The sequence below is a fragment of the Melospiza georgiana genome, chromosome 13 (genome assembly GCF_028018845.1).
Source record: "Melospiza georgiana isolate bMelGeo1 chromosome 13, bMelGeo1.pri, whole genome shotgun sequence".
NCBI lineage: Eukaryota > Metazoa > Chordata > Aves > Passeriformes > Passerellidae > Melospiza > Melospiza georgiana.
Genome location: NC_080442.1, coordinates 6,343,503 through 6,362,246, shown reverse-complemented (window position 1 = coordinate 6,362,246; position 18,744 = coordinate 6,343,503). Strand labels below are relative to the sequence as shown.

The 18,744-nt window shown below is 41.2% G+C and overlaps 1 protein-coding gene across 1 annotated transcript in view; it reads right to left on the bottom strand.

The window, feature by feature from the left end:
- The window catches only part of THSD4 (thrombospondin type 1 domain containing 4), a 215,190-nt gene that overhangs the window by 192,115 nt on the left and 4,331 nt on the right, over positions 1-18,744 (bottom strand). Inside the window, exon 3 of the mRNA XM_058033401.1 lies at positions 5,748-6,151. Within this exon, the coding sequence (XP_057889384.1) occupies positions 5,748-6,151 (404 nt within the window). The remainder of the gene's footprint in view (positions 1-5,747; positions 6,152-18,744) is intronic.

Here is an 18,744-nt window from a genome sequence, read left to right as displayed (position 1 = left end):
CCAGGAGCACCAACCTCTGTCACTCTCCAGCACGTTGTTCCCTTCACCAGCTCCAAGCTGTGCCACTCTCCAGCACATTGTTCCCTTCACCAGCTCCAAGCTGTGCCACTCTCCAGCACATTGTTCCCTTCACCAGCTCCAAGCTGTGCCACTCTCCAGCACATTGTTCCCTTCACCAGCTCCAAGCTGTGCCACTCTCCAGCACATTGTTCCCTTCACCAGCTCCAAGCTGTGCCACTCTCCAGCACATTGTTCCCTTCACCAGCTCCAAGCTGTGCCACTCTCCAGCACATTGCTCCCTTCCCTGTGCCACTCTCCAGCACATTGCTCCCCTCCCTGTGCCACTCTCCAGCACATTGCTCCCTTCACCATCACACTGCAGGGCAGCTCAACAGGGCAGGCTGTTACTGCATCTCACTATTGGCATTTTCATGAACTGCCTTCTTTACATTCATGGTAACTTTGGTAACCACACCATGATTTGTGGATATGCACTGTTTCCCATGTATCACACATACATAAGAGTATCAAAATCATTGTGAGCCTATTTGTCCTAAAAAATTCAACTGCTAGAATTCCCAGAATACCAACAATGTCTAAAAAGTATTTCTTCTGAAGAAGAATGGATTATACCACATTACACCACAAAAACTCTCATTTCTATATCATATTAGGGGGAGAAGATATTTACATTTTTCTGAGACATTAAAATTAAACAATAAGGTCACTAAATAAACTGTCTCTTGGGAACAGGTTTAATTAATGGGATGTGGACTATCTTAAATGAAGTTTTCCATCCTCAGAGATCAGCACTGATACCCCAGTTCAGCATAGCTGCAATATGCCCAGTACAATAACTTAGTATGTTTGCTTTTACTGATCTCTCAGCAAGTGCTGTATAACCTCATTTATGTGACTTTCAACACTAAGATAGGATTTCAAAATTCAAACCCAAATACTTCAATCCTCTTTTTCAATAATACCTCTGATCCCAGGCAATTCTTAGCCTCTTCTTTAAGATTTGATTGAATAATGCAACCATGCAGTTGGCAGGCAAACCAGCAGAAATTCAATGCAAGTACCCTCATAACTGTGCTGAGATGCCTTCCCTCCTTATGGGAAGTGCCTAGCCCTCACTGATGGGGCAATAATTCAGTGGTACCTGACTAAAGAGCAGCAGGGTTCTCACTTCCCCTCCCTCAATGAGCCCAGCTCAGAAAGGGATGAAATGTTCAGTATAAAGAATAAGCTTGCTTAGGTGGTTTGCAATTATTGTACTGTCTTAGGGGGTTATTTCTGGTAATCCCACTCAAAGCATGCTTGCAGCAGCATAATGAGAACTGATATTGATTTGGTAATGAGACCTAGAGCATGTCATGGGGATTAATACCCCGATGAGAGGTGTGAGGCCTGAGCCATCCCAACTAGCTCCTCATTTTGGGAAGGAACACCTCATTTAAGCATTATTGCCACTAGATCCTGCCGGAATTATATTCAGAAGGAAAAGAAACACCTTCCTCACATGGCTTCAAATCCCCCCAGGTGTTACCAACACAAATTGTTTGATTACCACTCCTACTCTTAGATCTTTCTGGAAAATTTATCCTTACAAAGGGATCCAATCCTTCTCTCTCTATCTTCTTTCTGTACACACACCAACCCACAGTAAGCTTTTAGAACCATGGTGGGCTTGGGGTAAAATCCATCACATTTTCATTCCACGAGAGAACTAATGAAAGGAGGGATGGCCAAGTACTTCAGCTGGGTTTCATTCCAGATACTAAAAAAAGCAAACACTCATGCCAATAAATATAAAGCCTCACAACTTGAGAAAATAAAACCTTCTTGAACCTGAAGGTCCAGCAATCACACATTTTTCGACCTCTAGGAACTAGAACTGAATAGAACAGGTCACAGAAATTGCATCACAACACTGTGGCTACTGGTTAAGGAAATAACAACAGAATTGTCCTTTGAAAAGCTGACTGTAGACCTGCCAACACTGTGACCTACATTTGCCTGATCAGAGCATCTGTGAGAGGGGGTAAAAGAAATACTTTCAGAAAGGAAATTCTGGTTTGACATTAAATGATGCACTCAGTTCCTTTCCACTGCTGAAAGGCCCAGAAATGCAGAGTGACCCTACACAGGGTACAGAGCAGTACAGCCGACTTGCACGTCAGCTGCTGGCAGCACAGTAAAGGCCCAGAGCTACAGCCATGTGAGAAGTCAATGATTTCTGGATTATTTCCTCACTGCAAATTTTTCCTCTCACTCTTCTTCCAAAGACACAAGAAATGCTTTAGGGAAGCCCTTTCCTTATTAACATGCTTCCTTAACTTGCACTATTTATGCCAGAATGCTTTAGTTATTTCATTATTCTGGTGATAATTCTGGTTTTTTTCTTTCTGCTCCTATGACCCCAGATACAAAGTACATATCACGCTCACACAAGAGGACACTGAGGTTTCCTGCTCTGCCACCAAAGCCTAAGTGAAACAAAAGTGAAGGTGGCAGCTGGAAACATCCTACACTCAACACATCGGTGAGGAATTGTGGTTCTGTCTTCTCCATCACCAAAATAGAGAATTGGAAATGCAACATTTAAGAAGTACTAAAACCTAGTCCATGAATACTTCCTTTCAACATGTGTTTTCTCTCTTAAAGCATCTTATCTTTCTGCATGCCCTTATTACTTTTCTGTATGTGCCTCTCAATAAAGATGTTTAAATGCTTTAATATTTTTCCCTATCTCCTCTTTCCTGTTTGTCCTTGGTGTGTGTGCTTCATGCACTTGAGCTAGGTGAAAAATAACAAACCAAGTCTGTGCCACAGGGAAGTCAGCTCTTCAAAGCTGGGGAGGGCTCCCTGCCTCTGCCAGTGGACAACCAGTGATTGTAATTAACACACTTCAATTTCAGTAGTTTTCAATTACTGCACTGAGTACAGGGGAGCACTGAATTTTTTTAAACCAGGCTTCTAACTGTAGGTACCTCAAACCTCACTCCCCCTGAACTTCTCATGCAGTCCTGGTTCCTAATGCCTAACTAAAGTAAGTTTCAAAAACTGAAAATGTGAATACCCTCTTCAAAGACAAGGTATAGCAAATTTTATGACAGACAAGTTCTATTTTGGATTTTGCTAAAAAACCCCTAATCAGTTCTTTGTCAGCTGCCTGGAAGCAGGCAGAGAACACTTCCTCTTGCTGGTAAATGATACAAACATACTGGGCTGCTGTATAGGGCTGCTGTTGCTGTTGAAAATCTTTGCCTTGGAAGCCCTCCAATTTCATTCTACCATGTTATCAATGTGAGCTTATCTCAGTCACAGATGTCCATTCCTCTCTTATTGTTTTATGGAAGTGTTCTAAAATTACAGCTTTTATATAAAGTCCAGTACAGTAAATAGAAATACCCCAGAAAGTTTCCACTAACTGTACAAATTGAGAAAACACAAGTGTTATTTAACAGCCTGACATGAATTTCCAATATCATCCTTTTAGTGAATACTAAACAGTTCTACAGTATAAAAATCATGTGTAGAGTAACTTACATTTTGAAATCCATTTTCCATCTACCTGACAGGAACAGTAATCTCCTTTGTAGAGAAAGTTTTTACTCTGGATTTTGTAAATCAAGGAAAACTATTAGGTTTGTCATTCATATGATTCCATTTTCAAATAACATTTTTTGTTCTCATTCTGTTTTTACAGTCATCACCAAAGAATCTGAAAGTTATGCAATAGAACAGGCTTTAAAGCCACCAGGGACCTCCTAAAACAAGATGGAAATAACTTATTATGCAAGTAAGATTAAAACACTGACCTTGAATCCAGTCTTTTGCCAAGGGGCAGAGTGTGTGGGGGTGGAAAATCAACTGTGGTACAGAAGTGTGCACTGGGCTTAGGAAAGCACAAGAATTTTCAAAAGCAAATGCCTCCACCACACAGGAAAGTGAGCATTTTAATATTTCACATGGCAAGGCCTTTCTTAGGCAGTAACACAGCTTCAGCTCTGCACACAGTCAGTGCCGTGCCCCAGCCAATGCTGCAGTGACTGCTCCAAGCCCTCCCAGCCCGTGCTGGCCTGCAGGGGCCAGCAGGGACAGCCCCGGGGATGGCGGCCCAGCAGAGGCAGTGGGGCTGTGCACAGCCAGCCGGGATTCCCTGGGACACAGAGGTGCCAGGGGCCAGAGCACAGAGCCTTTGGATGGCCTTGTGCTGACAGTTCAGGGCCAGGCTCCCATGCCAGCAATAACCCAGCCATGCACCACAACCTGGGGCTGTCACACTGCACAGCCCAGAACAGAAGCGCATTATAGCCAATTATTAAGTAGGAAAACAGAAAAAAGGAAATATGACTTTTGCCTCAATGCACTCATGTTAACACTACTAATCCTGTCTCTGGCACTCCCTGAGCTCTGTGAGACCATCAGTGCTGCACTGGCTTTGTATTCAGCAGGTCTGGGCTGTCATTGGCATGGGTTTGACAGAAAGACAAAGCAGGGACAAAGGAAATTGGTAACACCAGAGAAGACCAACATCTGAACAGCTGGTCCCAATTTTTGAAACTCTTGCTTCATTGAGACAGGCAGGAGCTTTACAGGTTAATTCTATTTTCAAGTATTCTTTTCTATGCACAGGCTTTCTTGCAGGGGCTGAGAACGTCTTTATCAGCAGCAACAGAGACCTACCGTCTTATTCCAGCCAGGCTGGAACACTGCCTCAAGGTAATAGTCTTTCTTATGCTGTTAAGGACAGCAAAATATCTTGAAAAAGGGAATTACAATTGACTGCTTCACTAGGAATCTTAAAGATGCAGATGATATAAGAAAGGTTTCTTTGGTTATGTCTGCAGGGGGAAACTGGGGTGTTTTCTGTTTTGTTTGGATGTATTTGTCAGCTACCCCAAAAATCTTCTCTTCATGCATCTCCCAGAAGAGAGCTGAGAGGGGAAGAACCAGAGAGCTGCTGGAATACATATACAGAGGAAAGACAGAGAGAACAGACATTTAAGGAGTGCTCCATCCCAGGGGATCTCCATGCCTGTTCTGCTCAGTCTCCAGACTGGAAACACATCTATTTTCCTTTCACACATATGTAAAAGAAAATCTGATAGACTGATACCTAAGTGGATATAGAAGTGTTTCTCCAGAAATGGGGAAATTAATTGGAATTACTTATAACAGCACAGCTTTGCCCAGCCTTAAAGACTGTTACTGTGAAATTCATAAAAACATACACAGTGTTTAAAATATTCTATGTATTAAACAAACAGGAAATTTTGCTAAAAGAGGTGGTAAGAAGAAAAAAAGAAAAAAGAGAAAACAAAAAGACAACAAAGAGAAATACAAAACAAGAGTTTTGAGTAGAACTAAACTCAACAGATGGTTGACCATCCTTTATGAAAAAAGTTAACTTTTTTCCAACCAATTAATATCAGACTGGCTGCTGAAGTTAAGAATACAATTACAGAACAGTTAATTGTTCTGATATTTAATGGAAATGTCAAATGAGAGTGCAGCAGAAAAGGCAAAACCTCTCAATAAATCACAACACAAAGTGAGATAATCTGAGTAATGACATCTGCCCTTGACATCATGTATTAGTCAGGGGAGGGCCTCGAAGGCAGTAAGGCAGAGGGCAGTAACCACTGTAAAAGCCATTCTTGTCTCTGATAAGGTCCCTGTAGAGAAGCCCCTGTGTGAGAAGCGCCAGGTGCCCTGGCACAGCCGTGCCCAGCCCGTACCTGCTGTCGGGCCTGGCGCTGTGCCGCGGGCCCTGCGAGTGCCGGCTGCCCCTCAGCGCCGCCCGCCCGCCCTGGCCGCTGCTGCTGTTCCGCGGCGGTGCCCACGGCTGCTCCTCGCTGCGGTGCAGCGGCACGGAGGTGCGGATGGCGGAGATGACGTGCCCGGGGTAGGCGGACAGCGAGTCCTCGCGGTGGGCGCCGCGCTCGGGGGCCGGGAAGTGGCGGCCCGGGCGGCGGTAGCCGCGCTCCCGGTAATAGGCGGGCAGGCAGGGCCGCGTCTGCTCCATGACGCCGCCGCTGCAGCTCCGCGAGCAGGCGGACCAGGGCCCCCAGCTGCCCCACAGGCCCGGCACTCCGCCGCTGTCCTCGGGGCCATCGCCGTGCTCCTCTATCCTCTGCGGCACCTGCGGACACAAGGACAGCCTTAGGAACAGGAATAAGGCACACCGGAGTAAGGGGAGCACCAACACCTCGGTGTTCAGCCCTTCACTCCGCACTCACAAGAGAAATGGAATGGCATCGGAAGTAACTTGTGCTATTCCCTGCCTGCCAAAGGACTGCCAGTACAGGACGTCTCCTATAGCCATCAACCATTGGGACAAAACGTTTGGGGTTGGTTGTTCCAGATTTTGTGGTTTTTTTGTTTTTTGGTTTTTTTTGTTTTTGTTTAGTTGGTTTTTTGGGTTGGGTTATTTTTTGGTTTTTCTTCTGGACTATCTGGATAGAAATAGATTTTCTTTGTTCTCAGCAGTGGAAAAATTGCATGATGCAAAGCTTGGAAATGTGTTATAATATTACCAAAAGCAGGAAATAAGGTCACTTTTGGTAATGAAATTGGGTTAACAGACATTCACTGCTCTGCTGCACTCTGACGCTTCAACAATGCAGAGTGCTGGTGGTTGCAATAATATTTCAGGAACTCCCACCTAATGTGGAACTTTTTACAAAGGCAATGATGTAAGAGGACAGGTTGATTTCCAACCATCCCAAAATGCTGGTAGAGTTAACTCTTATATTACCACTCTTACCCCAGTCCCCACATTACCACCTCAGAATGACTCACTCAATCCTACATTCACAGAAATCTCAATAAAAGATGGGATAAATTGTTGGTTTGGAGTTCAGTGCCACTTAGTCCATACTCACCATTCAGCAGCACAAGACAAGTGAAAAAAAGGCAGAGGATCTTCTCATGAAGGAAGCTAGGAAGGATTAGGAAGGGTAGGGTCTCTCCACAAGGAGAGTTAAGCCCTCAAGCCAAATATTTTAAACATCCTGACCTTGTGATTGGAAAGGTAGCAGCACAGCCAGAAGTTACAATCACTCATCCCCAAGGTTTACTGACCTTGGAGCTGGATAGAGTCAGGATTTCTCAGTGTTTTGCACTAAACAAAGTACTCAAACTTGCAGTTTTTCTCTTGCTTCTCTTGAACAACTAGTGGAATCACAAGGTTTTAAGCAGGTTCTCAATATCTGATTCTCACAGTTATTAATATGCAGAACATTATTTTAAATGGGCATCCTTTAAGTAGTTTATTAATACTCTGAACAAGTTTTGTACCAACAAGCACACACAGGCATCATTTCAGGTAGGAGACAAGAAAAGGCACTGTCCACAAATGTTTGCCATACCTCTCCAGCCCCATTCTAGTGCAGCTACCTCAAAATGAGCTTTGGAAAGCCAGCCTTGTCTGGCTGTCACTTCTCCCCCTTCACAGCATGAGAGCCTAAACCCATAACTTCCATTAACAATTTTGCCTCAAACATGAGTGCATAACAGCACAGGGTTACCATCTGGGTAACACCCTGGGTCTCTCAGCACTGGCCCCACACTGGTGGCTGAGCTGTGCCCCAGAGTGCCAGGGAGCAGCACACCCTCCTCATCAGCTGCCTGCAGACAGGCCAGGCTGCTCTGCTGACATGCCTTGAACACTGCATTACAATGCAACAAGCAAGCCAGCACAGGGTTTGTGCTGCTGCTGCTGGGTAATAGTCACTTGTGGGCTACATAATCTGAAACATTTCCCTCCTCTGAGGTTACTCTCACACTTTCATCACCAACCACAGAAAACACTGCATTTAATTATAACTTGTGATTAATAAAAAGCATCTGCATTAGTGTGATATGTTACCCATTTCTCCCATGTCACTGGAAAACAGGAGCAGATGTCTCTGTGTTTAATGTCTTTTTTCCTGTGCATACTCCATTTGGCATGAGCCTTTAAAATCCAATAGCCTGTACAACCTAATACCACATAGTGTCAAACTTAGAACATGCAGCAGGGTCCTTCTGGCTGCTACATTTGCTTCCATATCCAATAACAGAACCACTGGCTCACACTTTGACCAACTAAACAAGCTATTCTTCAGTTTGTGACTTTTCCAGTGAATATTCACTGCCCATACTTCCACTATGCATTAATGTGCTCTACCTCAGATATTAAATGGTAATGACTACACACAGAGACACTCTTCTGGTCTCAACTCAGTCTGCAGTAAAATTTTCTTACTGTAAAACTAACAGTCCTTTGTTATCAGACAACGTTTCACTTGTTTGGGCTATGTAATCATTTCTACAGTGGTTCAGTACACCTGGTTTTTTAAATGCCAAAGACACTCACGCAGGCAACAAGTAAAAACGATAACCTGCAAACAATTCAAGTTCTCACTAACACAAGAAATGTACCATTTTGCAGAAATGGAAACTGAATAGTGAAAAGTGTCAACCTGCTACAGACAGAACCTTCCAGCTGCCAAACTTCATTGCAGCAAGAATTGGTTCAGATAAAATGATGTTTCATATGACTGAAGGCAATGTAAAGTAATTTCACACCTCCTAATCTTCATGGTGAAAGAGTTGTAAACATAGCACAAGAAGGTTTAATCCAGCTAGTTAAGGAAGAACATAAAAATAAAACTTTTTTAAAAGTAACATTATAATGTCATACTGATAGATAAATTCATCAATACTACTTAGTTGTAAGATAATATTTTGAGATGGGAATTTTCAGTAACAAATCAGGTTATGAACTTTGATTTTCTTACTTTTCTTACTGATTTCTTACTTTGGGTAAGATATGGGCTACAGATGGATCTTCAGAGGAGAGGTGTGATTGATGGCATAATCTACTCAGTGAGTTCTACTATGAAAGACTGAACAAACTGAAGCTGCTTAGTTTAGGGAAGGAAAAACAGAGTGGACAATAATGACACTTCCAAACAGTGTACATAAATAAATGCAAAGATCTGTTACTTTTCTCTTTGCAGCAAACTGTTCTTGTTTATAGCCAACACATGAATAACCATTCAGATTTAAATTTAATCAAAGGTGACCCCGATTAAAGGGGGGAAACTACTTAGAGAGAAGGCAAACAAAGCCCAGGAACGAACTGCCTGAGGAGATCCCGGCAGCACTGAGACCAATCCTAAAGCTCTACCAGGAAAACGAGGTGTCACTGACCCTTCCCCAGGGCAGAGGAGCTGAATTACAGCACTCACAGGCCGGTTCCCCTCCTTTGATCCTGTGATTTCCAGATAACTTAGTAGCCAAGAAGAAATTCTGCCACAGCTCTGTGATACAGCCAAGAAATTCCAGCTGAAATTACAGGATTCAGCTGAAGTATTTCAGAACCTCTCAGACACACCACATACTCAGAGATCCCTGACATTAGGTCCCTCCTTCTCTTGTTTTAGCAACTCCCCATTAAAAGCACACTTTCTGAAAGGAAGAGTCTGAGCCTGCACTGGGGAATAAGTGAAATGAAAACTGAACTTTTCTTGCCAAATTAAGTCATGAGATTAAATTCTTTAAGGGAATCACATAGCCCATTGATAGAGATCAACCAACCCATTTAATCTACTTTCCCATAGTTCATGAGTGATTCCTTCTCTAGGTGACCTAGACTAGTTCTAACTATAAGTGCACCACCAAGATTTTTATTTACTGCAAATCACAACCAAATATTTTCCTCTACAAACTCAATTTCTTTTTCCTTTTAATTTCCCCCTTTCTTTCTTTCCTACACATTTTTCAGTAATTTTAAACCAGGGCTGGGAAGTGGACACAATATTGTTCACTACATGCAGCTGTACAAGAAATAACGTAAAGAAAAGTAAGACAAGTAAGTTTGCAGGTATGCAAGTGCTTGCAGTTTCTACAACTCCTATTAATCTGCTATCAAAGATGGCTTCAATGAGAAATTTTCTTCATAATGACCGTGTACACACCAAATATCTTCCAACCTGCCACCTTTTGACCAGTGAGTGGCAAATGGAATTGAGGCTGGAGTTTCAGAAGGGTACTTTCAGGGTCACCCCTTTCTTTACTCACCAGTAACCTGCATCCCTTTCTGTTCTCTTTCCCCAGTTTTCTTGTATTTTGTCCCTTTTATACACAGGAGCTGGACTACATATGGGTTTTATTCTAAAAGAGTTTGTTGTTTGGGTTTTTTTTCTAAAATCATATGGAATTAAAAATACTACCAGCAGGCTGACATAGATGACATTTTAAATAGAAAAATAGTTTATCTTAATTCATGTAATTCACCAATCACTCTGATCCTGAGTCAAAAATTCAGCAGAAAGTAGGAATACACAAGGTATAGAAATTCAATGCCAATTTCTAGTACTGCCTCTGTCAGAATTTAGAAATCAGATCCACATCTCAGGATTTCAGCAGCAGTTGTTGAAACTGTGCTATGCAAGAATGTCCCTGAAGAGGAAACGTCACTTGAACTGAAAGCCACAACTATTTAACATGGAACTTCTTGTGCAGGAAGACAATGGCAGACAATGCTGTACTGATCTGACAAACTCTAATTTTACATACTGTAGGACACTTCATCGTGTTAAACTATAGCTTAAATACAAATTAACTACTCAGAAAAGTGGGAGGGGAAAGGCTTAGGTCAGAGGCCCATTTAACTCAGTACTGTGTTTCTGATTGAGTGGAAGAAGCAAAACTTTAGGAAACAGGGTAAGAACCAGGACAAATTCTGAGACATCGAGGGACCTTCTGCTTACAGCTAATCAGTAATTTAAGGGCCTCCTTCAGCTAAACACCATATTGCCATTGTTCTTCACAACCACTACTGGACTTATTCTCCATGAATACAATTAATACATTTTTTAGTATACTTTTAACCTTGTCTTCCAAAAGATTGTAAATTTACATTGAAAAAGTGCTTCTCTTGCTCTGGTCATACATGCAGCCTGACCATTTCACTCTGTCCCCCAGATTTTTCTTAGTGACAAATGAAGAATGATCATTCTGCATTCTCCTTAAACATGCTATGATGCCTGATTTGCAATTGCTAACACAATCCAGGATCTCTTTCTGAAATTCAGCAGTCCTAATCTGTTCAGTATCTTTTTGTAAGGAATTCCTCATTCTCAGCACCTTTTCCACTCCTACATTCTCGCACGGGTGCAGTGCTGCATACCATACTCCAAATATGAATTAATGATGGAATTTCACAGTAATAACGATTATAATGCTTGGTGACAGTATATACCTTTTAGCCAGCTACACAATTAAGCTGTTCTGCCTTTAGCCAGTGTTACTAAATATTCTGTAGATATTAAGCATGCTATAGCAATCCAAATTCAAAACTGAAAATATATACAAGACAGTGGCAAGCTTTAAACCTGGAAATAGCTAAACCAAGTCAGACATTCCTGGTATTTCTTACCATTTCAGTTTAGATACAATAATGTTATTAGATTTCATAGATTTAATTTTTAACATATTATCCTGTAATTCTTTTTTCTGGGTAAATGCCCAGAATGGAAATGGGCTCATGAACAAGTTAACTACATCATATTCCTAAATATACATCTGAAAGGGATATATCAGGCAAAAATATATATTTCTCAAAGCTTTATGGTATTACTTTTCACCCAAAGGCAAAGAAATTGTATCCAGAAGAACATTTTATCACCTGCTCATTAAAATGCTACCAGTGGTATTCACGGAGTTAACCCATATTCATACACTGGATGCAAAGTGGAATTAACAGAAGCCAGCATGACTTACTTTCAGCTGCTTCTACCCTCTTTGTCCTGTGCTTCCCAGAGCAAAGAGCCCCTGTAAGTTCTGTTAATAGTCCCCAAAACCCTTCAGGCTTTAGCTGTTGGTTCACTGTCTCTTCCATGGTCCTTCTTCTCATTACCCCACACAGGATAACCCACACTATGACATCAAACTGTCCCCATTGTCAGTAAAGGAGTATCAAAGCACTTGGAAAACATGACTCCGTATTGATTCCATGACTCCAGGGTTGCACTTTCTTCATCTTACAGTTCTGACTAAATAAAGATTCACTAGGGCACAGCCTGTCACAAAGGATATGCATGCAGCTTTTACCACAGCCAGGCTCATACCGACTGAGGATTCAAAACACCAGTAAAACAGTGTACAGATACCCTTTAAATGCATAGGTCATACTTGGGATTAGATGAACACAGCATTCTTCCTGAACACTCACCTTTTGTGAATATAACTGATCAATGATCAAACCACAAAGTAAGAGCTGGATTTCACCTTCTTAAAATTTTAAGAGTATAAAAACAAAACCAGTCAGACTCCCAGAAATGAGACCTGAATTGCTGCTCAGTGCAGAGCATGCCAAATTTTGAAGGGGCTGAGGAAATGTTAGTTTCGTTTTAGAACCTGTTCAAGTGTAACATTATTGTTTCCCTGCCAGTGTTGTAAACACATCTATGGAGCTCCTTTAATTCTGTCACCAATCTAAACATCTTCAGGGAATATTCTTCCAGCATTAGCTCAGCTGATTTCCAATAAAGTCCATATCTATATGGCTATGACAACTTCCCAGCAGCAAGTCCATGTAATATATGCTTACAGTCCATGTTATGGATGTTTATTTGCAACAACTGCATTTTTTATCCCTCTTATAAAAAACATGTGGGACACTGGTGGTTTGATAAAAAAACAATTTACCAAGCCCCCCTCCTCCCCCCAAAACTTGCAGATAACTTTTCTCAAGGCTAGCAGAAAAATGGAGCAGAGGCCAACCAAAACATTATGACACAATGTGTACATGTCTGCCTGCTTCGTGTGCTCAGCCATTTTAATCCTTCAGTGCATTTTGGAAGCCTTTAATCAGAGAAGTAGTAAACCATTTGTATTTTACAGTACGTGGTAAGTGTAAATATTACCAGCTTAAACGATTTGGGTTTCCGTCCTTTGTATAAAATCTCTGTCTGAACATCTGTGCCTGTGAAGATTAAAGGGCTGAAAAGCCTGGAAATAGAAGACCTTTGTATTCACAAATCACTGAAGGGAGTTACAATGCCTGGACAGCTTAACTGCCCCTTCAACCAACTCTGACCACATCTGAAGAAACCTTAACATTATTTGAATAGTCTAGAAAGTAAACAGCTCTGAAAAAGGTTCAGAACCGTTTTTGTGCCAACAAAGCTTGAAGCTTCCCCCAAGTTTGGCTAATATTTTCACACCAAGACCACCTCCATTGCACTCTGGGAGATTAGTATTTTAAGGAAGAGGTTTCTTTCCACTCTTCTGTGAGATCATTAAGTGCTTTCAAGTAACAGACAGCTGAGTCCTGACCTCACTTCTACCACTTCTATACAACCATTCCTTATTCATGGTAGGATTGCTTCTCATTTACAGTAAGGTAAAACAGTAGGCCCTCACTTTATCACAAATTAGGATTCTTTATTTTTAGAAGTATTCCCTCACCTTTTGTGGCCTAGGTCACTTAGCCTATACTACCCTTGGCCTCCTCCAGGTCAGCCATCTACAGCTGTGACAAGGTTGTTGCCATTCTATTTATTTCTACACTTAGAAAAATTCTTTGGATCCACATGTGGTAGAAATACACATTTTATTTATTGTGTAAGTGCTATAACACCTCTCCAGATCTCTTGGTGAGTCGTCCACCCATCACTCCAGAAACAGAGAGGACAAGCTGTCACAAAATAGAAAGTAATATTCCCTAACAGAAGAACTCATCTGTGAATCCAAAAAGCTTCTCATCTTTATCACCACTCTTACCCAAAGCTTGGACAGAACTAGCATGCAGAACTGCTCTGAAAGAAAGTGAGAAACTTGTCTATGACTCTGTAAGCTCACCTGCAGTGGAATCTAACTTGAACTGTGATATTGCCATATTTTCTTCCAGAAAAACACAGAACTCTTTCTCTGAACTTAAAGAAGTCAGTTTTTTTAAATTTAAAGATAAAATAAAAGTTCAGAGGTCCATGATAAAGCAGGTTAAAAACAACAGAAATATTGGCCTTGATTTTTCAAAGAGTATATTCACATAAAATTATGTATCCATATCCTGTCTCCTTTCCCGAAACAAACATGAATTTTATTTCCTAACCACTTTAATCCACAACATCAAGGACAAGAAATTAGTAACAACACAGAGATAGTAAGAAAACTCTTTCAGCTGTTGTTCTAAATATTCTGTTGTACTAACAGGCTAATTTTAAAGGAAAAGTCTTGTTATGGTCTAAATCACATCTCCTAAGGATTACTGCAATTAGAATGGCAACATCATCAGCTGAAAGACTCTACTTTGCCAAAGGTTATGAAAGGAGCAGATGTATATCTGTACAGTTAAAGGATATGAGAGAAATATGCCAGAGAAATATGGACTCCCTTGCAGCTGGAAGTGTTTCCCACGAGTGATGTGGATGAAAATACAAATAATGGACAGCAGTTATCCTATAAACAAAAACACCAGAGAAGAAGGGGTGACACCTGTGGGCATTTGTGCAAAGGAAGAGCAGCTGTGCAAATGCACAGTGACTCAGCCTCTCCAGTGCACTCCAGTTCAGTTGCTCAGCCCAGCCAGACCCCAGTGCCTTTGCTGGGGCTGTTAGCACGAGCTGAGTTCCAGCTCAGCAAATCCTGACAAGTTCCACACTTGGGTCACTGCTGGCTGTGGGGCAGAGCTTCACCCTGCCTGGGCTGCAGGGAAGAGCACAGCCCTCCCTCCCAAGCCTCTGCTTTGGTGCTTGTTTAAAGGCAAGGTGGTGGCCAGCTGTGGTGGGGGTCCCAGGGTGCTCCTGACAACTGTTGGGCTTTAGTCCTGGTGCCTGGCTTTTGGAAATCCTTAGATATCAACCACTTTGTCTTACTCCAGTTTGCTCCAAGGAAGGACAGAGCAGATTTGCTTCATGCTGCACATTGCCCTCTCTTACAGTGTGGCCAAGTAGCTGAACTGCTCAAACTGCTCACCATGACCAAGTGAGGGATCCTGGCCACCTTTTCCTTCCCCCTGTTCCACTCTTTTTCCTCAGATCTTGTTTCTGATCCTGGATGCTGTTCCTTATTTCTCTTGACTTAGCGCTGATGGCCCCTCCACATGGGAATTTAAATCCAACACGAGAGAGGGGAAAAAACAGCCAAAAAAACCCAAAGCCAACAAACTCCAACACACATCCCAAAGCACATTAATCTCAAAATTCTGTGAGGAGTATAGTCACATTCACTTGATAAATAGTTGCTTTTCATAGAAACATTGTGTGCCTGACAGAGATAATATCAAGTTTATTTCTTCTTTAATTTTGAGCCAGGAGAAAGAGATTACACTGAGCCCAAAGAAGCTCAAAATTCTTTAACAGTATTGTATTGCCCCAATGAAAAACTTGTAAAAATAAATCCTGACACTGCTTCCATACAATAAAAATCAGTTTGTTAAGACACTGAACTCAAAACTCATTTACAACTGAGTGACAAAAAAGATATGCATAAATTCAAAGCAATTTCTGTTGCTTCAACACTCCTATTTAGTGCCATAACAGAAGCAACATGTTAAACTAAAGCAATATTCATGTCAGAAATTTTATTTGGACAGACTTTGCTACTATTTCCATTACCAGTTTTGCTAAAATGAATAAGGCATAATTATAACTACAACTTACTTTCCTAACACAGAAACATATGATTCGTCAAAAATCCACCCAGGAGTGACTTCTGGAAAATTGGGAATACAGACTTCAATGGTTGTCTAGGAGAAAGACTGTTTATAGTTTAACCTTCAGTTCACCACAGTATGACACTTATCTGATAAGGTTAACTTTCAATAAAATAAACACAGGGAGAGTGAACAGAAAGCTTGAATGCATCATGAGCAGCAGCAGGGCTGTTCATATGTCCAGTACTGAGGATAAGGCAAGTAAAGTGTTCAAATAATAAGAAAGATTTCAGTTTACCAAGCTGCAGAGACCTTGGCTGATTTTAAAAAGCAAGTGGCAATTATTTTGTTTAACATAAGGTTTCCCACTTTTACCCTGTTATTGATGAGTATTTTGGCCTTACTGAGTACACCTGATATTAGAAATTAAATACTGTGCATGAGGAATAAATAAATTAGATTATTCTAAAAAGCTCCAAGAGACTTCCAGCCAACAGTGCAAATCCTGTCTTCAGCAAAACCCCATAAAAGGGTGTTACGTAACAATTTTTATTTCTAATGAACATACCACATTTAATGTATTTACATTACTGTACAAACCTGTGCCATTTACAGATATAGGAATAACAGAGTAGTTATTCCTGACCTAAACTCAGATGTAGGAACATATAAAGTTGGGTTTTGTTTTCAGTTTTTGTGCACTTCTGATAGCAGAGATAGTGTTGATTAAAGAAGGTCAAAAGCTACTTCTATATAAAACTCAGGTAGCCATGTATTTCTGGAACTAGAAAGTCTGTATTGGTAAATTCTGACTTTATATGTCTGACAAGCTTCCAAGACTTTCACTCAAAAATAATAAAGACTAAAAGCAGAAAACATTGCCCAATCAAACCTTCTCCCACAACTTTCCCATTTGGTTTTGTCATTTCCCCAAGTCTTAATTCCAATATGTGCGCTTCTGTGCTATGCAAGTAATTTGGCTCATCCTTCTAGCTATCAGTCTCATGCTGTTAGGCCAGAAACAGATTTTTGTGTGTGCATCTGAGAAAGCAACCTGCTAAATCATGTTTAGCTTAATGCAAAATAAACACATAGTAAGAACTGGGGTATGGGCTAATGTTTCATTAGACATCAGCTCTAGTTATTTGATTCCCCATACTGTACCCTTTGAGTGTGTATATGAAAGTCCACTTTCATTATTGACTATTTTGTTAAAATTGTTCATCAGATCCCTCATCCTCCTCCTCTCCCTTTCTTTCTTTCTGCACAACTGACCTCCTCTCACACAGAAAGAACCCTGCCAAACAGCAGAGACATCCACCCAGAAATACACAGGGGATGTCAGCAAATATATGTCAGGGTTACTGCAGGAAAAGAATAGAAAGAACTCCCAGAGCTACAAAGCTGAGAACCCACACTCAGAAACCCATGTCTGACTTGGCCTTCAGAGTTACTAATACCCCTCTTGCATGGAGCTGATAGGTAGGGCAGAAGGTTTGTGAAAAGTGTCATAAATACAGAGTTCCAGCCTAAACACAGTTTGGCAAGAATAGAATCCTGTCCTTCAGGGTAAGAGCTGAGAATGACAGCCAGCCTTGGTCCCCTGTGAGATTGTCACCAGGAAACTTGTGCCCTGTTTCAGTAAAAGGGACATCTCCAAGGTGGTTACCATGCCCTTAAGTCCCTTTAACTAGGATAGAACACACTCCAGACCCGTGGCATTTCTCATTCAATTGAAAACAAAGAATCTGATTTTATCTAAATTAATTCCGGGGCTTCCCAGAATGAAGCAATTGTTTCTGTGAGTTACTCCATTTTAGTTAGTAGATTTATTCCCCCTAAGGCCATTTGGAAGCTGGACTGAAGCATCTCTCCACTGTCAGTGTTACAAAAGAACGTCTAATCAGACAGAGTACTGAAACCAGAGCAGCAGCTGGGATCATCTCAACTGCACAACAAAAGAGAAGAGATGTAAGATAGGCAAAAACACTAAATTGTCCTGCAGTTTAGAACAGAGCACTTGGACAGCTGGCTGCAGACTGGACTGGGCCAGTTTCACACCCCATGTTACTGACCTCATTTAACTTGTCTTACAAACAGCCTGCACAAGGAGTTAACAGGACTTTTGGGTTCTTCTGGAACTCTGACAATCAGACAGCTTCAGGTTTCTAGTCCATACCTATGAGGCTATTGTCCAAATAACTTTTTACCCTAAAGACAGTGGCACATGCACATAAAGGCAAACCCTGCAAACTTGCCTTTTATCTCCTTTTAACAGTATAGTTTTCAAAAAAATACACATCTCAGATTATTTTTTAAAAATCTATAGTAAAAAGCAAACTTGTTTTTAAACAGGTTATTTGACACCTTCAAGAATTAATTGGTTGCATTTTAATACCAAGAGTTATGAGATCCCAACTGATATTAGGATATGAGAACAACATTGATATGAAGTGAATGTGGTGAGAGTGGGAAGAGACAGAACAGCATTCAAGGGGTCTTGCCTCAGGTCTGTGGCAGAATGAGCAACACCTGCACATTGTTCCTGATAAACATTTGTCCAACACATTCACAGAGAGTTACATCATGGAAATTCTAAATATTATTCAATCAATATAATCTTCTTTATATCCTTACCATGACAAATGTTTTCTAATGTCAAACCTAAGTTTCCTTTGCCTCAGATTAAATCTGTTCCACCAAACAGAAAAAAACAGCCTTCCTTTTGTACTCAAAAGTATTTGAAGATTATATCTTCCTCCAGCATCAGTCTTCCAATCTTTAGAATAAACAATATGAATTTGTTCAAATTTCCCTCAGAGGTAAGATTTTAAAATCTCTCAAGGATAATCCCTGCTGCTTTCTGTTTCTCTCCAAATTGTTCACTACTTTCCTGAAAAGCAGTGCAAAAACCCAAGGACTCCAGCCAAGATCTCCCTAATGCTGAGCAGGATGGAAAGTGTGCAGGCTGCAAGCCTTCCTAGAGATGCCAATGCCTAGGATGAGTGAACCATCCACAAGAGCACAACAGGAAATTCCAGCAGTTTCCAGCTCCAATCTCTAGAATGTGAATAGCAACAGAATGC